This window comes from Gracilinanus agilis, chromosome 2 (assembly GCF_016433145.1).
Source record: "Gracilinanus agilis isolate LMUSP501 chromosome 2, AgileGrace, whole genome shotgun sequence".
Lineage (NCBI taxonomy): Eukaryota > Metazoa > Chordata > Mammalia > Didelphimorphia > Didelphidae > Gracilinanus > Gracilinanus agilis.
This window is the reverse complement of record NC_058131.1, coordinates 644,946,718-644,972,344: the sequence shown is the minus strand read 5'-3', so window position 1 is coordinate 644,972,344 and position 25,627 is coordinate 644,946,718. Positions and strand designations below refer to the sequence as shown.

General features: G+C 37.8%; 2 protein-coding genes across 4 annotated transcripts in view; both read right to left on the bottom strand.

Moving 5' to 3' along the window:
* The window catches only part of LOC123238230 (cytochrome P450 2C19-like), a 406,797-nt gene that overhangs the window by 191,315 nt on the left and 189,855 nt on the right, over positions 1 to 25,627 (bottom strand). The gene's annotated exons all lie outside the window — the stretch shown is intronic.
* Positions 232 to 25,627, bottom strand: part of LOC123238227 (cytochrome P450 2C19-like) — a 35,197-nt gene continuing 9,801 nt past the window's right edge. For 2 of the 3 annotated variants that reach the window (XM_044665703.1, XM_044665702.1), the window contains exons 3-9: positions 23,367 to 23,516; positions 11,789 to 11,949; positions 11,026 to 11,202; positions 7,366 to 7,507; positions 6,534 to 6,721; positions 2,070 to 2,211; positions 232 to 548 (exon numbers count right to left, since the gene is read on the bottom strand). In XM_044665703.1, coding sequence (XP_044521638.1) covers positions 367 to 548; positions 2,070 to 2,211; positions 6,534 to 6,721; positions 7,366 to 7,507; positions 11,026 to 11,202; positions 11,789 to 11,949; positions 23,367 to 23,516 — 1,142 coding nt within the window. In that variant the 3' untranslated portion in view covers positions 232 to 366. The remainder of the gene's footprint in view (positions 549 to 2,069; positions 2,212 to 6,533; positions 6,722 to 7,365; positions 7,508 to 11,025; positions 11,203 to 11,788; positions 11,950 to 23,366; positions 23,517 to 25,627) is intronic. The other variant, XM_044665704.1, reaches the window with a different exon arrangement.

Here is a 25,627-nt window from a genome sequence, read left to right as displayed (position 1 = left end):
AGCAAAAATCAAGGGGAGGGGGCAGCTGGGTAGCTCAGTGGAGTGAGAGTCAGGCCTAGAGACAGGAGGTCCTAGGTTCAAACCCGGCCTCAGTCACTTCCCAGCTGGGTGACCCTGGGCAAGTCACTTGACCCCCATTGCCCACCCTTACCATTCTTCCACCTATGAGACAATACACCGAAGTTAAGGGTCTAAAAAGAAAAAAAGAAAAAAAAATCAAGGGGAATATTATATTAGGCTAGAAAGGCATATTGAGCTGAAATCATAGAGAATTTTCATTGCCAGGAAGGGAATAATGAATACAACTTGTTCAGAGTACACAGAGAGACAAGAGAACTTGGAACTAGATGTTGTCCTTCACATGCTTTAGAAAGGTAGGAAGCAGAGCTTATAAGGGGGAGGTATTTTGTTCAATCTATTAGCAACTGGATTGGTGTCAATCTCTTTTGGGTCAATAAGAGGTTTCAAAGTAAAATTCTGTAGGATGGTAGTAAAAAACAGAAATAATTCCATTCGAGCCAAGCCCTCACCAAGGCACATCCGTTTTCCTTAAAGAGACAAATTCAGAGATTTGATATTCTTAAACTCATAAATAATCTAGACTATTTCTTCTGATTTAGAGAGAGCCCACTAACACTCAGTAGCAATAGTTAAAAAGAAGTATATCCATTCCTTTCCTCTCTGGTCCTTGAAGTTTTTGAAAAATATTTTTCCTATACAGAGAAGGATGACCCCTCTAGTATCCTCTCTCTAAATCAATCGTCCTGAGCCACTGTAAGTCCTGTTATTGATATTCAGAGGAAATGAATCTATGTCTATAGAGAGAAAATAGTCACTCGTTTATAATCCCAAGGACTAGATTTATGACTACCAAGATTAACTGCACTGGGGGGAAATGAGAAAATTATGATAAAAGTTCTCTTTGGGTATTTCCTGCCATTATCTTTGACAAAAAACACCTCTGCAGTTGATAGTACTCCCAACTCAGTGGCCATACAGCCACATATCTTAACTATTCAACCAAAACCCTAACTCAGATTTTAGAACCATTTGAACATGGCATGATCTAGGGAGCCACAATGTCAGGAACTGTTAGCCACCTCAAACCTTCACCTCTGGCAGCCCCAAACTTGGCTGTCACTACCATAATGAGATAACAAGTTGGTCTCCTGAAGAATTGAAGGGCAAAGAACAAGAAAAATCATCATCTCTGATTCTGTGCCAATAGATCCTTATTAAGTGTATGTAAACTAAGAAGGGGTTTCCATACTTATTTGCCTTATTCAGGAATCACATTTCTACAAAACTGTAAACTCTAAGATTAGTCCTTGGGTATCCATGATAATAAACTATGGACCTTCAAGATGACTCCATCCTCTTCCTGGGCTTGATAACTTAGAAAATTGTACCATGCTGGCATAAAATCCTGGAAGACTTTACCTAAGGAGAAGGTCTTGCCACCAACTTGGTGGCTTAGTGTACTGAGAACCAGGTATAGAGGCAGTAAATGCTAGGTTCAAATCTGGCCTCACACACTTTCATGCTGTGTGATGATGGACAAGTCACTTAACCCCAGTTCTAGCCCTTACCACTCTTCTGCCTTGAAACCTACACAGAATTGATTCTAAGTCAGAAGGTAAGGGTTTAAAAAAAAGAAATAGATTTTGTTTCTGGGTGATTGTGAAGATACTCTTTAATATTGGGGGTCTTATGTTGTGAGTCTGGATTCAGAACAGTGTGGCCAACTATCTCATTTCTGTCTCTTTGGGAATGTCAGAAAAATACCCTGAATCCCAGTTGATTCATCTGATGAATCATGACCCAGTGAGAACCAGAGATATCATATACTATGGCCCTACACAATTCTTTGCATTTAGAACATGAAAGGACCAAAATGGCGATCTAGTTCAACCCTATCTTTTTACATATAAAGTAACTAAAACCCTGAGAAATTAAATGTTAGCCAAGATAAAACAGTTAATGAATGAGTACAAAAGCAGGCTTGAAACACAAAGCTTCTGAGATATTGGCCTATCTTTGAGGCACACATTTAGATAAACTTGTCTTGCCTGTTGAAAAAGGCATAAAATAGTCACTCTTCTTAAAGTTGCCACTTTCATCCAGGAAATGACCTGGGTCGAACTGATGAGGATTGGGGAATTCTTCATCATCATTCAGAACAGAAGTCAGTAATGGCATTATGGTGGTACCCTGTAATGAGCAAAAACAAACAATTAGTAAATAAAAACTGTAGGATGTTTGAATGGAAAGAGAACTTAGAATTACCAACTATTCCAAAATCCTCATTTTAAGAACAGAAAGAGCAAATGTTATTTTTAAAAAAAAGTGTGCCAATAGTAAGTCAGAAATTCAGTAATACTCTTATGAGAAATGAAACTGAATTTTGACACTTTGTGGGAGAGTACCAGTACCAGTAGGCAAAGGACACAAACAGACAAATCAGAGGTTAATAAAAGGAAAAACTTGGGATTAATAGAGTCATTAAATAAGGAACAAGCTTGTTGGTTAGATAATAAGTACAGTAATCATGGATAAGTTGAGTCACATGCCAAATGATCTTAAGAAGCAAAACTGAATTCTGACCTATGTCAAGATGTTGAAGAATAAAATAATGTCATACAGAGGAGTTAGGTAATATCTAATGAACAAATTTACACCTCTTCTTGAGTAGGAGGGAACTAGATGTTCTGAGGAATAAATACTTGGCTTGTACACTAAAAAACAATAATGTAGGTTCATTCTTTATTATCTAATAAGATATTGTCCAGGAAAGAGAGAAGAGTAGTGGCAAGTGACTCCTTATGGAAGGATACTGAAAGAGTTATTTGCTGAAAATAACAAAAAGAGGTAGGTTGGGTAAATTCTCAGAGGCAAAATCAAAAATATAACAAAGAACCTCCTAAAACTTGTCAAAAGGGATGACAACTTACCTCTGATGATTTACATGGCAAAAAATATTTGCATAAAGAACCTGGGGAGCATTCCTAAAAGTTTTGACATTTAGAAAAAAAATTAATAACTTTAGGAGAACAGGTGCTATTTTCATTGTATTTGTAATTAGAAGCAAAGAATACAGAAAGGAACAGCAGACTTCAAAAGTGGACATCTTGTAGGAAGGTGTCTAAGAATGGGATTTGGATTTCTGGATAAGATCTGAGTAAAAAATATAGAAATAATAGATTCCTTGGCAGGAATGGAATTAATGCATCTAGTAAAGGCTCAAAGGTATTATTTATTCATTTGATTTCTTACAAATAGTCAAAAGGAATTTTAAATGCATAAAGCATGGCTAACAAACAAAATAGACTAAAACTTTAAGAAAAAAAAAAAAAGGAAATTTGACCTCAAAGCAATAAATTGGGCTTGGTAGCATGAGAGCCTTAATTAGAATAAGCCTGGAAGAGAATACCTTATTTAAACAAACAGGACAGAAAAAGGGGGGTAGGATAGTGTATATTAAGAAGATATATTCATGTAAGGCTATTGGGGAAGCACAGGAAAGACAAATGATGAGAACCATCTGAGGCCTGAGGAACAGAGGCAACATTAAGAGGGGGCAGAAATAAAAAATCAACTAGAAATAGAGAAAACAGATGATAAAGCCTGATAGTCAGACATGACATAGCATTGATGAAAGACTTCAACTATGCTTGAGTTTCCTTTCTCTTAAACACAGAGGGGCTCTTCATTCTTTGACTTTTCTTGATAATTTCATCCTGCAAATGAAGAGGAACCAGCATGAGGGAATTATTTAATTGATCCAATCCTCACCAGCTGAGTGGAACTAGGATCTATATATTTGAGTAGAGATAATGTGGGGTTTCCTGAATGCCTTGAAGAACCCCTGTAATACAACACTCTTTTTCCAGGGAGATGATGCTGTCTTACAGAGCATGCTGTTCAACTTGGCACAACTTCTATACATGGGTAGTTAGGATGGGAACTTTCTGGGAAAGTGAGCAGTCCATCTTCAAATTTATAAAAGATGCAACTAAAAGGTCCAATGGTTAGAGTACTAGACCTGGAGTCAGTAAGACCTGATCCAGCCTCAAAAACTGACTAGCTGTGTGACTCAAATCATCTCACCTCTCTCAGATTTAGTTTCTTCATTGGTAAAATGAGAATAATAAGAGAACCTTCCTCCCAAGGTTGTTAGGCTAGAAAGAGACAATATTTATAAAGCACTTTACAAACCTTAATGTTAGCTATTATTAGTATAACAATGACAAAACTTAATTTCTTTTAAAAAAAAAACAAAGAAAAAGAATTCTGATGGTAGAAGAAAAAAGAGCATTCTCTAAAACTACCAATATGGATAGGGTAGCCAAGTAGTGCAGTGGAGAGGTTGCTAGCCCTGAAGTCAGAGAGGTATTAGTAGAAGTTCTCAATCTGACATTTATTAACCAAGTGACCCTTGTAAGGCAGCTGGTCTCCCTAAGATTTAATTTTCTCATCTGTAAAATGGAAGTAATAATACCATATGCTCTTAAAGGATTTTTGTGAAGATTGAACAAGATGAAAAATGTAAAGCAAACCTCCAAGTACTTTATGTATAATAGCTATTTATACTACAAGGAATTCACTAACCAACTTAGATCTCTAAAAGATGAGGATGAGTTAGAGAAGCATGTAACAATCATGTAAGAATGACAGAAGTGATAAAGCCCAGAATAAACAGAGCCTGGTGAGATTAACAAAGAGCAATGAGAAGAGATTTTTAAAAACTATATCTTTAAGGGGCATCCTGGTGATCCAGTGGGTGCCAGGTAATAAGAGAAGATATGTAGAGATCTATTTATCATCTCCAGATAATCTGATAAAGACAGCTTAGTTGATAAGAATGTAACAGGACACAGGAGACAATCTTGACTGTTAACTCATAGCTGCTTCTCCGAAGTGCCATTGAGTCACAAGTTTATCAAATATGAAAATTCAAACTCCCTTTCACCCACAAGCACAGAGAGAGTTTTATAGCGTTGTAGACATTGCAATTAGTTTAGACAACACACAGACAGAAACTACAAGGTAAAGATAAGAACCACATTGGACCTTCAGCTATGTGATTATCAGCAAGCTAAGTCTAAGAATACTTTTCTCAGGGGCAAAATGCCCCTGCTAAACTAAGGTTTTGGCCTTGGGTTGCCAAGCAGCTGTATTTCTGACCAAAGGGGAAGAATTTTAACTTCTTGACTAATGGATTGCTAAGAGCTTAAAGCTTTCCAATATGGAAAGTTGTGGATTAGAAAAGGAGTCAAAAGAGGAATCTCAGATTTGTATCTATATGAGACTATTTCTCTTATTGGCTTCCCACAAAGATACATAACTTCTTAATTTTTATTTTGCTTCTAGATCTTTTCCCTGATGAAAAGAATGATCTTTAAATTGATCTTTAAAAATGATCTTTATCCTTTTTAGGATAGGATTAATAACATGGCTAATAGCAATTTAATACTTCAGATAAGAAAAGGAGAAAATAAGAGAGATTCTTCTACACACATATCCAAGAAAATTAAAGCAAAAAAAAGTTATAACTCAATTTGTACTGAGAGTCTAGAATGGATTTCTAAAGAGATAATTAATGTAGATAAAGGATAAACAAGGAAATTAATCTAGATAACGAATAGTGATCACAAAAATCTGAAGTGACATCATCCTTATTTTTTTGTGTATGACCATGAATACACTGGTAAATCAGGAGAATACTATAGATAGTCTTTACCTAGACTTTAGCAAAGTTTTTTATGTTCTTCTCAAATAAATGGAAATATAAAGACTAGACTATTATTCACTTAGGTAGATTTAAAACTGATTGAATATATTGAAAGGGTGATTTAAAGTTCAATGGCAATTTGGAAGTAGGTATTCCATACACTGATCTCATTAGATCACAAATGTATATTTCATTTACTCTAGGTGTCATATTTAAAGAAATGACATTGAAGAGCTAGAGCTCACTCAGGGAAGAGCAACCATCTGGTAAAAATATCAAGTCCATATCATAGGAGGATGGGTTGAAGAAATGGGGGATGTTTAGACAAGAGGACAAAAGGTGTACTAAGACAGGCAACATAATAAATGTTTTCAAGTATTTTATATATTTACATATTTATTACTAGAAACAAAGAGTAAATGTTTTTTTTTTTTTGTTCCAGACTACAAAACCAGGAGTAATAAATTAACTTTACAAAATGTCAAACTTGGGCTTAATGTAAGAAAAAATAATTCTCTCAAATTAGGGTTGTCCAAGATTAGAATGAGATGTCATAGTGGTTCCCCACATTGAAAGTATAAAAGCAAATGTTGGATGATAGCCAGTTGGGCATATTGTGGATGGAATTCTTTTTCAGATTGAGTGAGCAATATGACTACTGAAAGCCCCCCAAACTCTGAAGTTCTGTGACTACTTCTGAGGGATATGGGTTGGAAGAAAGTTGTTTCTAACTCTAAGATTCTATAATTTTACTGAGAGAGAAAGTATAAAATCTTGGGTTATAGTGAGAAATACTTCTGACCTTGGGGATAAGATATTGTCTGAATTGAGTATCTTGTGAAACTGCATGGGGCACATCAGTGGGTACTAGGTCAATATATCGCTGTATCTCATGGACCACAGCATTGGTGTAAGGCATCTTGTTTCTGTCCTCCATGCAAGGACTTCGACTTCGGCCAATCACACGTTCTATTTCTTCATGAATTTTTTCTGTCAAAATACGAATAAAAATTGAATTTAAAAGTAAGGGCAAAAACATTCCGTCTCCAGTGTTTTCTCTAATTTTCATTAAAACTACATTGACAAATAATACAATTGACCCTCACATTATCCTAGGTAAAGAGATAAAGAGAGAGAGAGAGAAACAACTATAATAAAAAGTCCATTTTAGTCTCCTTAGCCGCCTGAGAATCCTTTGAGGCACCTATATCTCATAACCTAAAAATATATTCAGATTGTTCTGAGAAAAATACAAGTCAAGCAGCACTTGGTTAAGGAAATGATGAAGGATTTCAACCTGACACTGTTTACAGAACTCAATATGACCACACAATTCAGTAAGTCCAAGTACTTCTCTCCTTGGCTATAAAAGTGAAAGAGAATCCAGGTGTACCAGTTCCTCCTACAGTCAGGCAGCTATAAAGGAACTACCAAACCTTAAGCATTCATTTCTTTCAAGTTCTGACACTGGGCTAGTGGGCTAGAAGAAGACACAAACCTGGACATGTAATTATTTAAATATGTTAAAATGAAGACAGAAAAGTTTCCAAGGAAAGTCTCAAAAAGACTAGGAACCCCTCTCATGCTGACTAAATTATGTATGTGTGTTATTGCCTACATTAGTTATATGATACCTATTATCTCAGGGTGTTTCAGAAGAATCAAGAGACCAAATCTCAAGGTGGTGCTTGTTGATTCTGTTCCTGCATGAAAGAGAACATTTACCGTCCAGATCAATTCGTCAATGGTAAATTCAGATTGTGGATGTTGCTTTTCCTAGGAAAAATTTGGTACAATTAAATAAAAACATAAGGATAGTCAGAAGGTGCAGAAGAAAATGTGATAGATTTTTAGGCAAAAGCCCATAATTTGAATCCAGCTCTGATTTTGACTTTTGGTAAATCATTTAATCTCTTTTATTTTTAAGATCTTTTATTTTCTCTATTTCATATAATAACAATTTTCCACATACATTTTCTGAAATTATAAGATCTAAATTATTTCCCATCCTACATTCCTTCCCCTCATCAGAGATGGTAAGCAATTTGATCTCAGTAATACATGTATTATCACATAACAAATACTTCAATATTTGTCATTCTTAAATGAAAATATTCATGTAAAACCAAAACCCTCTAATAACACCATAAATAAACTAATGTGAAAAAGCATTTGCTTTGATCTGCATTCCAACTCTAGAGAAGTCCTTTCTCTGGAGGTGGATAGCATTCTTTGTTATAAGTTCTTCAGAATAGTTTTGGGTCATTATTTGCTGAGAGTAACTAAATCATTTACATTAGGTTTTCATACAATATTGCTTTTACTGGGTATAGTGTCCTCGTTCTGCTTGTTTTACTCTGCATCAGTTCATGTAAGTCTTTCCAACTCTTTCTGAAATCATCCAGCTCATCTTTTCATATACCACAATAGAATCCCATCACATCATATACCACAATTTGTTCAGCCATTTCCCAATGAATGGACATCCCCTTGATTTGTAATTTTTTGCCAGCACAAAAAAAAGCTTCTATAAATATTTTTGTACAATTCAGTTCTTTCTCATTTTTTTTTTGATGTCTTGGGGATACACACCTAGTAGCAGTATAACTGGATCAAAGTATCTGCACAATTTTATAAAACTTTGGACATAGCCCTCCAGAATAAATGGATTTGATCACAATTCCACCAACAATGTAATTAATCTCTTTATCCTTCAGTTTCCCCATTTGTAAAATGAGGGAGTTGAATTTAACAACTTCCCAGCTCTCTTTTTTGCTCTAAATCCATGGTTCCATAAATAAATTAGTTTTGAGCAACATGGATGAACTTAGAACAAAAAGCTATAATCATCAAGCCATCTCCATGTGAGAGAGAGACAGAGACAGAGAGAAAAAAGAGACAGAGACCAAGAAACAGAGATTAAAAGAGAGAAAGAAGAGAAAGAGATAGAGAGACATGAAGAGAAAGAAAAAAATAAAATGACAAAGAGAGATACTGGCTTTATCATTTTATTGGCATATAGAATTTCCATAAGGAAGTTTTCTTCCTACAAATATAAGTGAGCACCTTCTCTGAAACATATAGTTGAGAACTGCCCAAGGCACTATGAGATTAAGTGACTTGCCCAGGAGCACAGGTTCATTTTGTATCTAAGATGAGCCTTGAACTCAGTTTTGCCAGGCTCTGATGCAAGTTCTCTGTCTCATCCCTTAGGCCCAAGGTAATCAGCAAAATTCCCGAGTGGATCCCAAACCACAATAGAATCAAAATATAGTATTAAAATAAAGTGTAGTAAAATAAAGAAAGAAACAATATGACAAAGATAATGTTAATTTGTTTTCTTATTCAGTATGAGGCCCACAGGGATATATTTCTTTTTTATTTGACACAAATATACTACATCATACTATCTTTCAAAACAGAGAGAGAGAGAGAGAAAGATACATCTATGCAGTGTATCAAGAATATCTATTCAAATGAACAAGCAGCAAGATGGCACAGTGGATAGAATGCCAGGTCTGGAGTCACATCTTTCTGAATTTAAATTCATTCTCAGACACTTATTAGCTATGTGACCCTGAGTAAGTCACTCAACTCTATTTGCCTCAAGCTCCTCATCTGGCAAAGAACTGGAGAAGGAAATGGAAAACTACTCAAATATCTTTGCCAAAATAAAAACCAAATGGGTTCACAAAATGTCAGACAGGAATGAAATGATTGAACAACAAATACACAGACCCAATGTAAATGTAAGCTATTGTGTTTTCCTCCTGATTTACTAAACTAATAAATCCAGTTATTCTATAAAAGTTTGGTGAGATCAATAGGATTTATTAGTTTAGCAAATGAGGAAGGACTTACACTTTTATTTTATTTATTTGTTATATTTATTTTATTTACACTTAATGTATAAATACTAATTTATATCAATGGGTTCCATGTATACTTTCCCATTTTGTCCTTATCAGAATACTTTAATATAAGTAGTATAATGTTATAGTTGTTTTACTAATGAGGAAATTGAAAAGCTATATTTGTTCTTGACAATGAAATGTTTTATTAAGGATAATCTATTACTGAGGTCAGAAATTGAATATATGACAAATATCCAATGGACTAAAGATATACAAAATAAAAACAAGGGAGGACGAGGCATAATTAGTACCAGTGCTAAAGACATAATTCAAGTTTTAGTCACTCAGGACCTACTTCTATTGTGGGTGATGAAGGGGAGAAAGGATATGGCATTCTTAAGACTCTCATACCTGAAATAACTAGAGAGCAATCTGGACTAAGCATTTGCCCTCCCTTATGTTCCCTTATCCACTAATCGATGGGAATTTGTGGGAGAATACATCCTTGTGCCTATAGATTCAGGAAAGGAGAATTTTACTTTTTAATTGTTTTTGCCAAGTTACAAAAAAAAATTTCTTTGAATAAAATTATCTTCTTTTTGGTCTGTTAAGAAAACTGAAAGTAGTGACCTCAGAGGACATTTCATTCTTTTATGTGGATCATTGATCTATTCCAGGATGTCCACTACGATATCTTTTACCTTCTATCATGATTATGGGATTTCAAGAAACTAGTTACTCCATGCAAATTGCATTACTATGTTTTAGATTTGTTTCTCATTTGGTTAATTTTTTTTTGTTCTATCTAACTTTTCAATGATTTCTTCTTCCCTTTGATTTTGCTCTTTGTTGTTTGTGGAAGAGATGGAAATTGAAAAGTCTCTCACTCTACATTCATAACTGTAAAACCCATTATCCTCTCTCAAGAACCTATCATAACAGCATCTCCATTCCAATTCAACTGCTTATATTAAGTCTCTCCATAATCCACTGGCTTTTCAGAATGCTAAAATGTCCTGCCCAGGCCTTAATGCCTAGTACCTCCTTCATTTTCCAGACCAAAACTTAATTATTCCAGGAGGAAATCTTACGTTAGCCCTCCCAAAATGTTATCCTTATTGCTAATTACAAATTCCTTAGTCACTTAAATCTTCAACTTGTAATCTATTTTGTCTTTCCTTAAACATACTTGATAATTGCCCTTTTGTCCTTTCATGTGCTTCCTTCTTTCTGTTGGATTAGAAATTCCTTCATGGCTAGGACTCCATCTTCTAATTCTTTTATCTCCCACATTTAATATTCTACACACACTATACTTAGAATATGATATTTTACTTCTCAATGTTTGTGAATGGGACTGTCACTTCGAAAAACAGCCTCTAATACACAAACCATTTAACCCATAAGAACTGAGATTCATAACTACTACTCACAATGTACCTGCTCAATTTTCATCAGGAAATAGTCAATGAAGTCCCGAGGATGATTGTGGTCTAGTGTCCTTTGGTGTTCCTTCACTTCTTCCAAAATAAATTTATACATTGAACGAAAAATTTCAAATACTTTGTGATGAGATCCAGGGAGATAATGAACTAGAGATGGAAAAGAATTGTAGATCTAAAAAAAATTATATCATATTTTTTTTAGAACATGATTTGCATTCCTTTTGGATTGTGTTCAGAAGAGGACTGAATAAGGGTGAGACAAATACAGAAGCAAAGTAATGACTTTTTTCATCATTTCCTATACAAACTCCATAAAAATATTTCAGAATTCTGTTCCTTGCTTACCTGGGACTACCTTGGCCTTGATTCTCAATTCTTACTTCCTACAAAAATTTCTTGACCTTTTCTCATCAAGTGATCTAAGAATACTGCCTACTGCCTTGTAGAAATAAGTAGCTCATGGGCTAAGGTGATCCAAACTCAGGTGCTCAAGGGGAAAGTCAGCTTCTCTGAAATAGCTTGCATTTTTAACATTCAGTATCTGTGACCATTGGTTCGCTCAAATCAGAGCACATGAGGGTGACTTTCTCTGACTTTTAGTCCCTGTCAATGAAAGAAAAATATAAAGACAGTCCAAGGCCCACTACTGTACCTCCCAATGGAATGTATGATGAATTCTAGTCTAGGTCTTAGGAGTATGTTTTTGAAATAAAGAAAAAAGTATCCTGAGCCCCAGGAGGACAGAATCCTAGACTTACCTGAATCCATGGGGAATTCACAATCCTGGACTCTGAATCTATAAGCTTCATTAAATGAAGAAATTTCTGGTCTTTATATTCAAAATGTTTCTGGAAAACGACAGAACAGATTACATTGCAAGGAGCACTGCGAAGAATGAACGTGGGATCACATGGTAATCCTAAAAATTCACAAAGAAAGACAGAGAAAGAGAGAGGGAAAAACTTTAACATTATGAATTAAAAGGGAGGCTCACCTACCTTTAGGTATGACCCTACTATTCTACACTCCTATTTAGTTTACATTCTAGTCAATACTTTCGTTGGCATAGCCAATTTTAAAATAAACCATCTTTAGGAAGACTGATGCGATCTGCCTAAGAATCTTAAGTGCAAATAGTGTAATATTCATTTTATAGATGCAGTTATTGAAACTCAAGAAAGTTGGCTGATTTGCCCATGGGTACAGAAGAAGGGATATTCAACACAAAATCTCCCCTGGATAAAATCCAGTGCTCTTCGCACCCTATCAGCCTTCTTCCTATTATTAAATTCTTATTAATCACTTCACTCACCAAAGGTTTTGCTTTCACACTTCCTTATTTCTATTTTTAAATTATATCTAGTTCTATTTTGATCCCACACAATAGAATAGAAGTCTTCCATTCCAAAAGCTCTTAGGTTTGGGGCCCTGGGCTATCTAAGGAAAGATGATGTTAAGCTGGTGATGTTAGGTTACCTTAACTGGCACATATTAACACCTGTCTTTCATTCAAAGAGCCCTAGTACTAGAGCTGTGCTGGCCTATATGCTCTATGAATCCTTAGTAACTGCCTTGAAGTTAGTGGATGGTCAATGTCTTCCCCACAGAAGTTGCATCTCTAGATGATGTCTGTAAGACCTGGACTATGACCAGTGGTCTGGAGGTTGCTGTCATTCCTATGGCCCTCAGGCTCATATCCCTATTAGTAGTAGTTAGTCATCAGTTATTGCTAGTGTTGAGAAGAAAGGTGGACTCCTCCACAATGATCTACCCCCTCTCTGATAACTGTGAGGAATAGACTACAAGGGAAGTGGGGAATACTGCTATTCCTAAAATCTTGGGCTAAGGATCCTGGGCTGTCTCCATCACAGTCTGAGGGGAGATGTCATCAAGTTGGAGGCTATTTTAAAGAGAGTCAAGGATAAAATCTTGAAGATAAGCACATATAGAGAATTGAAGGTGAGTGGTGACTCACCAAAAAATTACTCAGAAGTAAAAGTTAAGCAGGTAGAAGAATCATTAGTGAATTGTATCATAGAAGCAAGGGAGGACAATGAATAAATCAGTCAGTATTTACTTATAGAGGACCAGCTCTATATGGTAGGGGTCCTGAGTGGCGTTTTACGGCGTCGGATTGCTAAGACAGGAAAAAGAAACTGAGAACAGCCGAACTAGAGGTCCCATGCTATGGGATTTTTGACTTTATTTTATACTGGTTTCAAACAAAGAACACAAAGAAAGAATCACAGCTGTGAAGGGGGTTATAAATCATACACAATTCATTAAAGCCTAAAAAATAGAGATATGGGTGCAAAGACAAGGGCCAAGTTCCAACAACCAATTAGTAGGGGATAATTCCGGAAGCAGAAATAAATTTCATGGAGATGTTTACTAATTGCATTCTGCCTTGATTTACAGATCTGCACCTGGTCAGATAGTCTGGACTAAATTGTCCGGCTCCAGTCCTTATCTAAGTAATATATTTTTTAGGTTTCAGGCTTCTTAATTATCAAGGAGAGAAATTGTCAAGGAGAGGAATTGTTAACTCAGTAGCTGCTGGTCTGGTTAAGGACTCAAAGCTTTCCAATAAGAATACTGAGAGAATGTGGGGATCTAAAAATGAGTCAAAAGAGGAGCCTCAGATTTTTACCTTAGATGGTCCATTCTATCTGCATCTGACATGCAGTGCAGAAAAATCATACACGCAGTTTTACTTGCCGATGATTTTGTAATGGGATCCAGATAAAACATCTATTACAGACTCTGTTTCTCTAAATGACTCCTAATAGCCTCTTGGAGGGGTCAAGTTGTTTTTGGATTAATCTACCTGCTGGTACCAGAGCTTTTCAGGGCTCAGGTGACCAGGACCAAACACAAAGACTGCCTCAGCCTGGCTTGGTCACATAGGGAATCCAGATAACAGGCCCTAAATTTGACCCTATTTCTCCAATTGGCTCTTTACATATAACGGCTTTCAACATAATTCCTCCTTTTTTTTTTTTTTTTTTAGAGGTTAGAGAGTGGTCACAACTATCAGCTATAGAGATTTTAGAAACTACAAAAGGTTTTTTTTCAGATTTATAGATTATGGTAATTGACCACGTGTCTCTCTATTGCTCTTAATATCTTTTTCTTTTGTTTTAAATTGAAGAGATTTTAGTTCAATTTGAATTTGTCTTATTGTAGAACTGAGTGATCTAATGAGAAATGGAAAGCAAAATAGAACCATAAAGAATAAAAAAAGGGCAAATCCAGCAGTACTGAGGGTAGATATCAGATTATTATGAGAGATGTAAGATGAAAGACTCTCAATAAATGAAGAAGCCAGGTTGGGAATGGAATCAGAAACAGAAGAATGACTGATCTCCATAATTTGGTCATGTAACGTTTTTAGATCAATAGAAGCTTCTGAGTGATTCCATACACCAAGAATATGCTGTTGTATATTTTCCCAAGGAACATCTGTTTGATTATAGATAAGGGGGGTCACACAGATCCACTTAAATTCTGCATGACACCTTGCTTTAAGCCTGACTTTAATATTTTGTAATTGGTTGCCAATGTGTAAAACAGCCTCTTCAAGAACATTGATTCTTGCTTCTAATCCCTTATCTATGTTCTCTTGGGTCCGAAGAGCAAGGGAAACATTTTTTGAGAGGGTATCCACATGTTGGGCTGTGTGAACTTCTCTGACCAGGGCAGCTGTGGAGGTAGCAACAGAAGTGATTATAGCAATTAAAGCTGTTATTCCCAGAATTAAACTTGCTACAAAGCGTTTTTGGCGGCTTAAACTATCAGAAATCAATTGCAAAACATATAATCCATTATCATCATACCAATGAGAAGACATGTTAACAGGAAGCATTATAAAAGGGGGTTGTTTAAGGATAAAAACAGTGTAAGCAAAATTGGAAGGATCAAGACAATTTGTCAAAATACATCTTGAACAGGAAATTTTAAAGGTATTTGCATAAGAAGACTGTACAGAAGAAGAACCTATAGGTGGTACTAAAAGCAGGGCATAGGGAGCTCTTACACAGGCATGAATTGCCCTTGGTCCCATACCCCTCATGGGACAAACCAGGACAGCATGGCGAAGGGAGGAAATGAGTCTCCATAAAGAGAATTGAGTAGTGGGGTTTTTGGAATTATCAAAATATGTTAAAAGAGGAGCAGGCCATCCAGAAAAAAGACTGAGATTATTTTGTTCCTGGATAGGTCCAGATTCAATTGTGGGATCCTGAGAAGACCAATCATATATAAAATATGATCCAGTAATGAGGTATTTTACACCTTTTTTAAGGAATCCACAATCTTTCCAAGGGGGAAAATCAGTTTGATGCCAAGGCTTGTTAGCAAATGATTGGCATTCTGGAATGTTTTTAGGGGGCTGTTTAATGGTGATATGAGAGCCGAAGGGATTACCTTTAGAGGTAGGGGACATCATATATATCGTCCATAGAGACCTCTCATACCCAGTTGTGCTTATAGGGGTAGTAGCAAAGAATGACCGCTTTTTAACAAAAAGACAACCCTTAGTGGGAGTATGACCCATAGTAAAGCACAACGGTGGAAGGTGGGATAATCCTGAATAATTAAAATTGGACAATGATTTTTGTAAAATATGCTCATCCATGAGACCACCCAGGAAGTTAGAATCATTAGTGAAAATTTGAATCTCATTATCCCAGGTGGCAGGATGAAAAATGGGCGGTTCTGGAAAATAAGTCCAATGAGAAGTAGCTGTTGTTGGGGGGACCTTACACGCTAGGATAGCAAGACATGCAAGGAAAATAAGTTCTGGTTTCATTTCTTGGTTCTGGCTCCTGACTATCCTGCAGGCTTGATCTGAAAGCTCTCTTAGTTGACCCCAGGTAGGGGGGGTTTCTGCAGCGTGAGTCGAGGTAGCACTCTGATGCAGTTGAAGTGGAGGAGGTGCAGAGTCACTTAGAGAAAGTTTGTCCACAGGCTCGACCAAGCTGTCAATCATCCTCTTGGTGGGGGGAGGTGGACAACTGGGGTAGGGTCCTTTTCTGCGAGGCATGTGGCCGAATCAGTCTGTCTGGAATCCAAATTGGGGAATCAGAATCCTGTGGAAAAACACAAGCAAAACCTCGTCCTGAGGTGAGTAGGGGGTCAGGACCCTTCCATATTCCTGATAGAACATCCTTCCATTTAACAAGTGGCTTGGGGAAAGAATTATTAGGGTTAAAATGCCTGTCCATGGGAGAAAGATCATCATTATTAAGATTCAGGTAATTAATTACAAACATAGCATGAGTCAGAATCTGGTGTGGAGATGCATGTGGAAAATCTCCATCTTGTAGTTTTTTAACTTGGATTTTTAAAGTGTGATGAGCTCGTTCAATTATGGCCTGTCCTTGTGGATTGTAAGGAATTCCTGTAGAATGTGAAATGTTAAAAGTAGCACAGAACTTTTTAAAAGCTCTTGACAGGTATACTGGTCCATTGTCAGTTTTTATTGATTTTGGCATTCCTAGGTAAGAGAAACAAGTAAACAAATGTTGTGAGACATCTTTGAAGGCTTCTCCAGTGCGGGCTGAGGCTATAATAACGTGAGAATATGTATCTATAGTAACATGAACAAAAGATAATCGACCAAAAGAAGGAATGTGAGTTACATCCATTTGCCAGAGGTGGTTTGGCTTCAATCCCCTGGGGTTGACGGCATAACTAGGGGAGGAAAAATGTATAGGGCAATGGGAGCAATTCCGTACAATGGTTCTAGCTGCTTCCCTTGTAATGTGGAACTGATGTCTAAGAGAAGTAGCATTTTGGTGGTGTATGGCATGGCTTGCCTGAGCATCTTCTAAAGCTGTAAAAATAGTTCTAGTTAGTGAATCAGCCAGTTGATTTCCTCCATGGATAGGCCCTGGTAAGGAGGAATGAGCTCTGACATATCCTATATAAAAGGAAGAAGTGCGAGCTTGAATCAGATTTTGTAGTTTCTGCAAAAGGGGGAAGATAGAACTGTTAGAGGCAGGTAGCGTTGCAGTCTCTATATTGGGAAAGAGTTTAACCACATACTGAGAATCTGAATACAAATTAAAAGGTACATTAGTTAGCTTTTGAAAAACAAATATTACTGCCATTATCTCTGTGCGTTGTGCTGATTTCTCTGAAGTCTGCTGTACGTAGGATTCATTATTTATGACCATTGCAGCCTTGCCATTTGATGACCCATCTGTAAAAACTAAAGCTGCAGGGGGAGGAAGGGGGTCTGGAGAAGATCTGGAAGGAAAAATAATCATTTGTCTCTTTACGAATTGTAAGAGGGGGTTGGAGGGGATGTGAAAGAGAAGTTGTCCTGTGAAGTTTACTAGGGCAATCTGCCAGTCTGTGGAATAGATAAACAAATTCTCAACTTGAGAAGAGTTAAAGGGGGTGATTATAGTTGATGGATCTTGTCCAAACAGTTCCCTGCTTCTCCTTCTACCTTTCAAAATTAGTTCTGTAACTAACATGGTATATGAAGGAATGACTTTTCGAGTAGAACTGTGTAAATAAATCCATTGAAGAGGAGCATTTTGCCAAAGGCATCCTGTAGGATATTGCTCTGTGGGCAGGATTATTAATGACCAAGGTAAAGTATAGTCAATTCGGGAAAGTTGCTGATTGTTAATAGCTTGTTGCACTAAGTCAAGGGCTTTGGCCCCTTCTTCTGTCAGTTTGCGGGGAGAAGTGGGTGAAGAATTACCTTTTAAGATGTCAAACAAAGGTTTCAGATCTGCTGTTGTAATTCTTAAGAAGGGACGGACCCAATTAATGTCCCCAAGCAGCTTTTAAAAATCATTTAGAGTTTTGAGGTGATTTATTCGTAGCTGCAGATTCTGGTGTGATATAAAGTTTGATCTGCCGATGGAACGTCCCAAGTACTGAATAGGGAGTTCGGTTTGAATTTTTTCAGGTGCAATTTGTAAGCCATATTTGGATAAAGCTTGTACAGTGCTAGTCATGATGTCATGTAATGTACCTCGATTAATGTGGGACAATAGGATGTCATCCATATAATGGAGAATATAAGCATCTGGAAATTGCACTCTTATGGGGTTCAAGGCAGCATCTACAAATTTTTGGCATAAGTATGGACTAGCCTTTGAGCCTTGTGGAAGACAAACCCACTGAAATCGAGAGTGAGGTTTTTTAAAGTTGATTGAGGGGACACTGAATGCAAATCTGACTCTATCCTGAGGTGCTAGGGGAATAGTAAAAAAGCAGTCCTTTAAATCAATTACAATGATCTCAAAATTTTTTGGAATTGCTACCGGGGAGGGAAGTCCCGGTTGAAGGCAACCCATATTTTCCATAGTATCATTAACTTTCCTCAGAACCTGTATAAGTCTCCATTTGCCTGATTTTTTCTTAATAACAAATACAGGTGAATTCCATGGGCTATTAGATGGCTCTATGTGTCCAAGTTGAAGTTGTTCCTGAACTAACTGTTCTAGGGCTTCCAGTTTGATTTGAGAAATGGGCTACTGTTCGACCCAGATTGGTTTGGCTGATTTCCAACAAATTGGGTCAGCGGTGACCTCTACAGTGGCCCCTAGAAAATATCCTGATGCTTTTTCTCAGGCAAGGTTTGCAAAGTTTGAGGTTCCACGTCTTGTGTAACCAAGGAGATTTTCATTTGTGATAGGACATCCCGTCCCCATAAGGTTAAAGGGAGGGAAGGAATCACGTATGGACAGAATTGTCCTGATAAGTTTTCACAGGACCAAGTCAAAATCATGGAGCTTTGTGCAACATTTGTAGCCTAACCGAGGCCCGTAAGATTAGAGGGGGTGATTTTAGTGGGCCAAGCCTGAGGCCAGTCTCTCCCTGCTATACAGCTAACATCCGCTCCAGTGTCAATTAATCCATTAATATCCTTGCCATTGACTTTTATAATTTTCATGGGTCGCGAATTTTTTATTTCTTGGACCCAAAAAGCCCAGTTTGAGGATCCAAATCCTGCCTGTCCCCTGAACGATTGGAGGACTGGGTTAGATGTTTGTACATAAGGCAGAAGAAGTAACTGAGCAATTCTTTGACCTTTTGTCAAAGTAACAGTTTTAGTTGAAGGTTTTATCATAACTTGAATTACCCCAGTATAGTCTGAATCAATTACCCCTGGGATTACTAATATACCTGACATTGCTGAAGAGCTTCTCCCTATAATAAGTCCCATTGTTCCCTCCGGCAAGGGACCCTTCACCCCGGTAGAGACAGCTAGAATGGGAGAATCAGGGGTTAATATTACGCCAGTCTCTACGCAAAGGTCGAGCCCTGCGCTGCCTGGAGTGGCTCTGTATAAAGAGCTGAGGGTTCCTGAGGGGGCTGGAAGGGATTTGTCTGATTGAAAAACAGACTTGCCCCTGTTGCTTTCGGGGCCTGGGGTTGGCCCCTTATCCCGGATGCTTTTGATCAATTAGGCGGTAGCCATCCCTGTGCCTTTTTGAATAACAATCTCTTTTCCAATGCATTCCTTTAAGGCATCGAGGGCATAAAGTCTTAGGTAGATTACCTGCCTGAGTAGCAGGCTTTGCTCCAGCATTATTAGGAGGATAATTCTGCCAAGTTTTTGCACTGTTAGCTGAATTGATTTGTAAAGTTTTTAAGTTACCTCGGGGGCATTGCTGAGAAAAGTGCCCTTTCTCTCCACAGTTATAACAATTGTTTTGTCCTGCTTTATTCCCTTTAATCATTTCAGCATAGGTTTGACCCTTCAAGGCTGCTGCAATTGCAATACCTTGCATATAAGCAGGAGTAAAATCCTCGCAAGCTTTTACATAATCACTAATGGTCCCAGATTTTTTAACATTGTGAAGCATTGTTTGACATGCTCCATTAGCATTTTGAAAAGATAATTTTTTAATCAAAATATCTGCAGCCTCATCATGTGTAATGATTCTTCTGACTTGTTGAATTAGTCTGTCCAGAAAATCTGCATATCTTTCCTCAGCACCTTGTTTAATGTCTGTTAATGCAGTAGTTAGTCCCTTAGATACAGGGATCCTTTTCCATGCCTCTAAGGCACAGGAGGTGCACTGAATTAAAGCTTCCCTTGGTAACTTAATCTGGTCAGCATGCATTACCCATTCCTCCTCTCCAAGTAACATTTCTTTAGTAACTCTACTACCTTTTTTCTTATTTTGAGCAGCTTGTCTTTTGGCAATCTCATCATACTCAGCTTTCCAGGATAGATAGTCGCCCCCTGACAGAGAAGACTTGGCCGTCATTATCCAATCAGGGCGACATCTATTTACCCCCCAGTGTTTCCACTAAGGCTAATGTAAACTGGGAAGTAGGGCCATAAGAGGTACAGGCCGTCTTAATTTCTTTTAAGACTTTATAAGGGAGAGGTTCCCATGAAGGTTCCTCCTCTTCATCACTATCATCAGAGCGGTTTCCTTTAAAAATGACAGGGAAGCATAATGACGTGTCCCTGTCCCTCTGAGCGGCTTGAATTGCCCCTTTAAACCCAACATTCTGGGGCCTTGGGGAAGCCTTTGATTTGTTTATTCTTTTCTTAGTAGCTGAGAGGGTGTCAGGCTGGGGAGGGCCCGCTGCTGCTAGTGGCTTCTTTTTTTGAATTTTAAAGCTCCGGTTAGCTTGAAAGTGAGCCACTTCCTCCTCTAATAATGTCCTATCCTCTGCAGAAAGTTTTCTCTCCTCTGAATCATCCTCATCCTTGCTAGATTCTGGATCTGACAAGGAAACCTTAAAGATTTCGGTTTTAGAATTTTTTCTAGATAACAAAGGGGTGTTCTCTGTGGCAGCTACATTAGTAACTGCCTTTTCCATTTTGTTAATTTCATGAGTAGGATCTAATGCATCCTTAAATAGGGACCATAAGGCAAAAGGTTCTATTGGCACCTTCTCTGGTCCATGCTCAGTGTAATAACTTTGCAAATCATGGCCAATCTTTTTCCATGTATCTAAGTTTATAGTTCCTTCTTCTGGGAACCAGGGGCTGCATATTTGAATAAAGTCAAGGAACTTAGTAAGTTGCCTTTTAGTTACTGACACTCCTCGATTTTCGAGGGTGTATTTAATTAGATCCACAAAGAGATTTCTTTCCTTAGATTCACTGTGCCCCATACTGTTCTATTTGTCTTAAGTTTTAAAGATAAAAGATAAAAGATCAAAGTTACTCACCTCTAATCCCTCACGTTCTCCTCTCCCTGAGCCAGTAGCTAACTGGTGGATGAGACTCCTAGCCGCCTGAGTTTGGAAAGCACTTTGGCTTGGGGGGAAAGGGTAGTCACACTGCTCAGAAAGCCCCCACGTTAGGCGCCATTCATATAGAGGACCAGCTCTATATGGTAGGGGTCCTGAGTGGCGTTTTACNCATTTTATAGATGCAGTTATTGAAACTCAAGAAAGTTGGCTGATTTACCCAAGGGTACACAAGAAGGGATATTCAACACAAAATCTCCCCTGGATAAAACCCAGTGCTCTTCGCACCCTATCAGCCTTCTTCCTATTATTAAATTCTTATTAATCACTTCACTCACCAAAGGTTTTGCTTTCACACTTCCTTATTTCTATTTTTAAATTATATCTAGTTCTATTTTGATCCCACACAATAGAATAGAAGTCTTCCATCCCAAAAGCTCTTAGGTTTGGGGCCCTGGGCTATCTAAGGAAAGATGATGTTAAGCTGGTGATGTTAGGTTACCTTAACTGGCACATATTAACTCCTGTCTTTCATTCAAAGAGCCCTAGTACTAGAGCTGTGCTGGCCTATATGCTCTATGAATCCTTAGTAACTGCCTTGAAGTTAGTGGATGGTCAACGTCTTCCCCACAGAAGTGGCATCTCTAGATAATGTCTGTAAGACCTGGACTAGGACTAGTGGTCTGGAGGTTGCTGTCATTCCTATGGCCCTCAGGCTCATATCCCTATTAGTAGTAGTTAGTCATCAATTATTGCTAGTGTTGAGAAGAAAGGTGGACTCCTCCACAATGATTTACCCCCCTCTGATAACTGTGAGGAATAGACTACAAGGGAAGTGGGGGATATGGCTATTCCTAAAATCTTGGGCTAAGGATCCTGGGCTATCTCCATCACAGTCTGAGGGGAGGTGTCATCAAGTTGGAGGCTATTTTAAAGAGAGTCAAGGATAAAATCTTGAAGATAAGCACATATAGAGAATTGAAGGTGAGTGGTGACTCACCAAAAAATTACTCAGAAGTAAAAGTTAAGCAGGTTGAAGAATCATTAGTGAATTGTATCATAGAAGCAAGGGAGGACAATCAATAAATCAGTCAGTATTTACTAAATTCTTACTGTGTGCACAACTCTGTACTTCTTCTTCGTAGGTGGCTAGTGGAGTTCAGAGAAGAAGAGTGCTTTAGGAAAATCACAGCTTTGTGATTGGGGGGGGGGGGAAAGCCCCAGGTAGGGAAACCAAATGGAAAACTATTGCATTAGTCTAGTCTAAGGAGAGAAAGACTTAAAGCCAGCGTGAATAGAAGTGAAAAGATATATGTGAGTGATGTGGGGAGATAGAAATGTCAAGATTAACTGCCATTTAGTTAAGTGGGAAAGTTACAGTGAAGAGCTGAGGACAATGTTAAGGTTGGGAACCTGCGTGACTGGATGGATGATGCCCTTCCATAGCAATAGAGAAGTCTGGAAGATGAGTGGGTTTGGAGGGGAAAATAACAAGTTCTATTTTTGAGTTGATTTTGAGATATCTATGCAATACCCAAAATGCAATATTCTACTATTTCATAACATGGTGATAGAAAAGCTGAGACTGAGGCAGGTTCTACCAAGCTGATTCTATAACTTCAATTGTAGTAACTTCCAAGTCCACTACCCAAAGATTGGTTTAGCCAAGTACAATGAGCTTCATCAGGAGGATAGCCACTGGGCAATAAATTCTTTGTCCATAGCAACTTTTGAAAGAAAGAGGAAAACTAAAAGGTCACTTAGTCCAACATGGATCCCTCTTGTATCCCTACTGAGTGGGGGCAAAAACTGAGGGCACTTTTCAGAGTTGCAGCCAAAACCCAGGATACCTGAGGAGAGCAGCACTCTGAACTCAACAACACCACTTTCCCCTCTGCAGTTCAAAATTAATCCCTTAGTAGAGCTATACTTCTTCCTCATCTCTGCTCTCAGCCATCTTGATCCTTCAGGCTTCTGGGAATGTCCACAGAGTTTTGGACATAGCCACGGGATGGATCTGAATGTTTAAATATATACAAGGTAGTTTCAAATTATATATAGTAGATTCCTTGGACCAACCTCAGTCTGCACAGGTTACCAGGGATATGATGGATTATTCTAAGGTCAGTGATAACAATGTAAAGAAATACCAACCTTTGGTTTTCTTTAACTCCTCCACAAGGAACTTTGCCTCTTCTTGGATTCGCTCCTCAATACTCCTCTTTCCCATCCCCAAATTCCTCAGGGTCATGAGGGACAATCGCCGAAGTTGCTTCCATCTCTCTCCATTGCTTACACCAACTCCTGTTAAGGGAGTCAGGAAGAAAAGCAGCCTTAGCCTCCAATGTTCCTCATATTTACAAAGTCCAAGGGCCCTTCACCCACATCTTTTGTTCTAGGAGAAGAAAATGAAGTGACGGATATGTCAGTTAGCTTTCTCCTCTATCAACACTGTTCTCTGCCCCATCCCACAAGCCATTCTGCCTTCATTCAACACAGTTACAAATACATTGAGTGGTCCTATACCCACATCCTTGTCCTGGACATTAAGTGGCCACAAAGAGGAAGCCAGAACCAATATATATTCTTGAGGCTCTGAATGATAGCAGAATAAGTTCTCTGCATCATTTGACCAAGGAAACTAAAGGATTATGATGCCTTTTCAGGGTATACTTTGCTCCTATTCTTCATACTTCACACAGAGACCAGAGTAAGAGTCCCTGTTTCATGTGTTTTATGGGTTATAAGAGGTATGCTTAATTAGAAAGTTACATGTTTGATTTCACTAGCAAACCCTGTGTCAGGTGGCTTCTCTTAGTTTTGTATTTTCTTTTTCTTAGGGAAAGGTACTATGTTTTGTTTTTTTTTTATAAGGAAATGATTGTTGAGTAAAAATATATATATACCAATTAAACAAAAAATGTGCTTAATTTAAACCATGGCAAATGTATACACATACTTTTGTGACATACACATAATATACAGAAACGAAAAATGTCATATCCTTTTTTCCCTGAATATATCACACTTTATGACCCCATTTGGGATTTTCTTGGCAAATATATTGGAGTGGTTTAACATTTCCTCCTCTAGCTTATTTTACAAATGAGGAAACTGAGGCCAACAGGATTAGGAGACTTGCCCAGGGTCACAAAGCTAATAAGTGTCTGAAGCCAGATTTAAATTCAGCAAGATGTCTCTTCCTTACTCCAGGTCTAACCCTTTACCTACTGTGCCATCTGGCTGCCCTCTTATAACTGCCCCTATATTGGGAAACATTTTATTGGTTATAAACTTATTTCCATAGGATCTTTATCTGGAGCAAATTCTCTACCTTCTGCTTCAAAATATTTCATAAGGGAGGCCTAGAACAAGAAATAATGAATATTCCTTGGAATGGAGTATAATTCATTTTAGTTTCCTTAGAAACCTCTCTGAAAATAAAGAAGACAACTCTATGAGGCCTCTTAGGATATTTTACAAACTTAAGACCAAGGGTGTTACAGACTGCTATGGTTTTCTAGTTCTTCAGACATGAGCTCATATTTGTCAGTGGGAGAGGGCTGCTGTTATCAAGGCCATATTCTACTTACCCTTCCTTATCTTTGTGGAGTTGTGGGGATAGAGAGTGAAAGGAGAAACCGTACCCTACAAAACTATTCCTTCCTACCACCTTCCTACCATAAATCTGTAAAATAGTCATTTTTACTCTAAGAACTCTGTCGATTCTCCAATAAATTGCTTTTCCTTTCCCTTTCATCAGTGCCAATCTGGCAGATGTTGTTCAATAGCACATCCTCCTGATTTTATAACACAGCTATTTATGCAGCCCCTACTCTGCCTTATTTCTACTGAGGATCCAAATGCCCTTTCTTTTTTTTTTTTTTAAACCTTTACCTTCCACCTTAGAATCAATAAGGAATATGGTAAGGGGTAGCTAATGGGGGGTTAAGTGACTTGCCTATCAAATGACCTTTCATTCACTCAGGTTCACATCCTCAATGGGATCCTTGATTCCTTACATTCCCTCACCCCTCACAACTAATCAATTGCCTTGTCAATTCCATTTCTATATCAGCTTTCATAACTATTCCCTTTTCTTCATTCATGTATGTGAGAACAGACCATCACTGTTTTGCCTGGAATACCAGTCTTGACTTTGTCTTACCTCTAGACTTCAATGATTTTGAAAGAGAGAAATGAAGTAGATGATTGGGCAACTCTGCCTCACTTACATCTAATTCTTGCACAAGCAAAGACATCACATTATGTCACTGGTTCTCTTCAAAAAGCAAGGACCAACAATCGAAAAAACCCTGAAATTTTACAATATTCCTGCCTCTAAACTCTAATCTCTCCAATTCATCCTTCTTGCAACTACAAAAGGGATTTTCCTAAAACAATGATGGCAACCT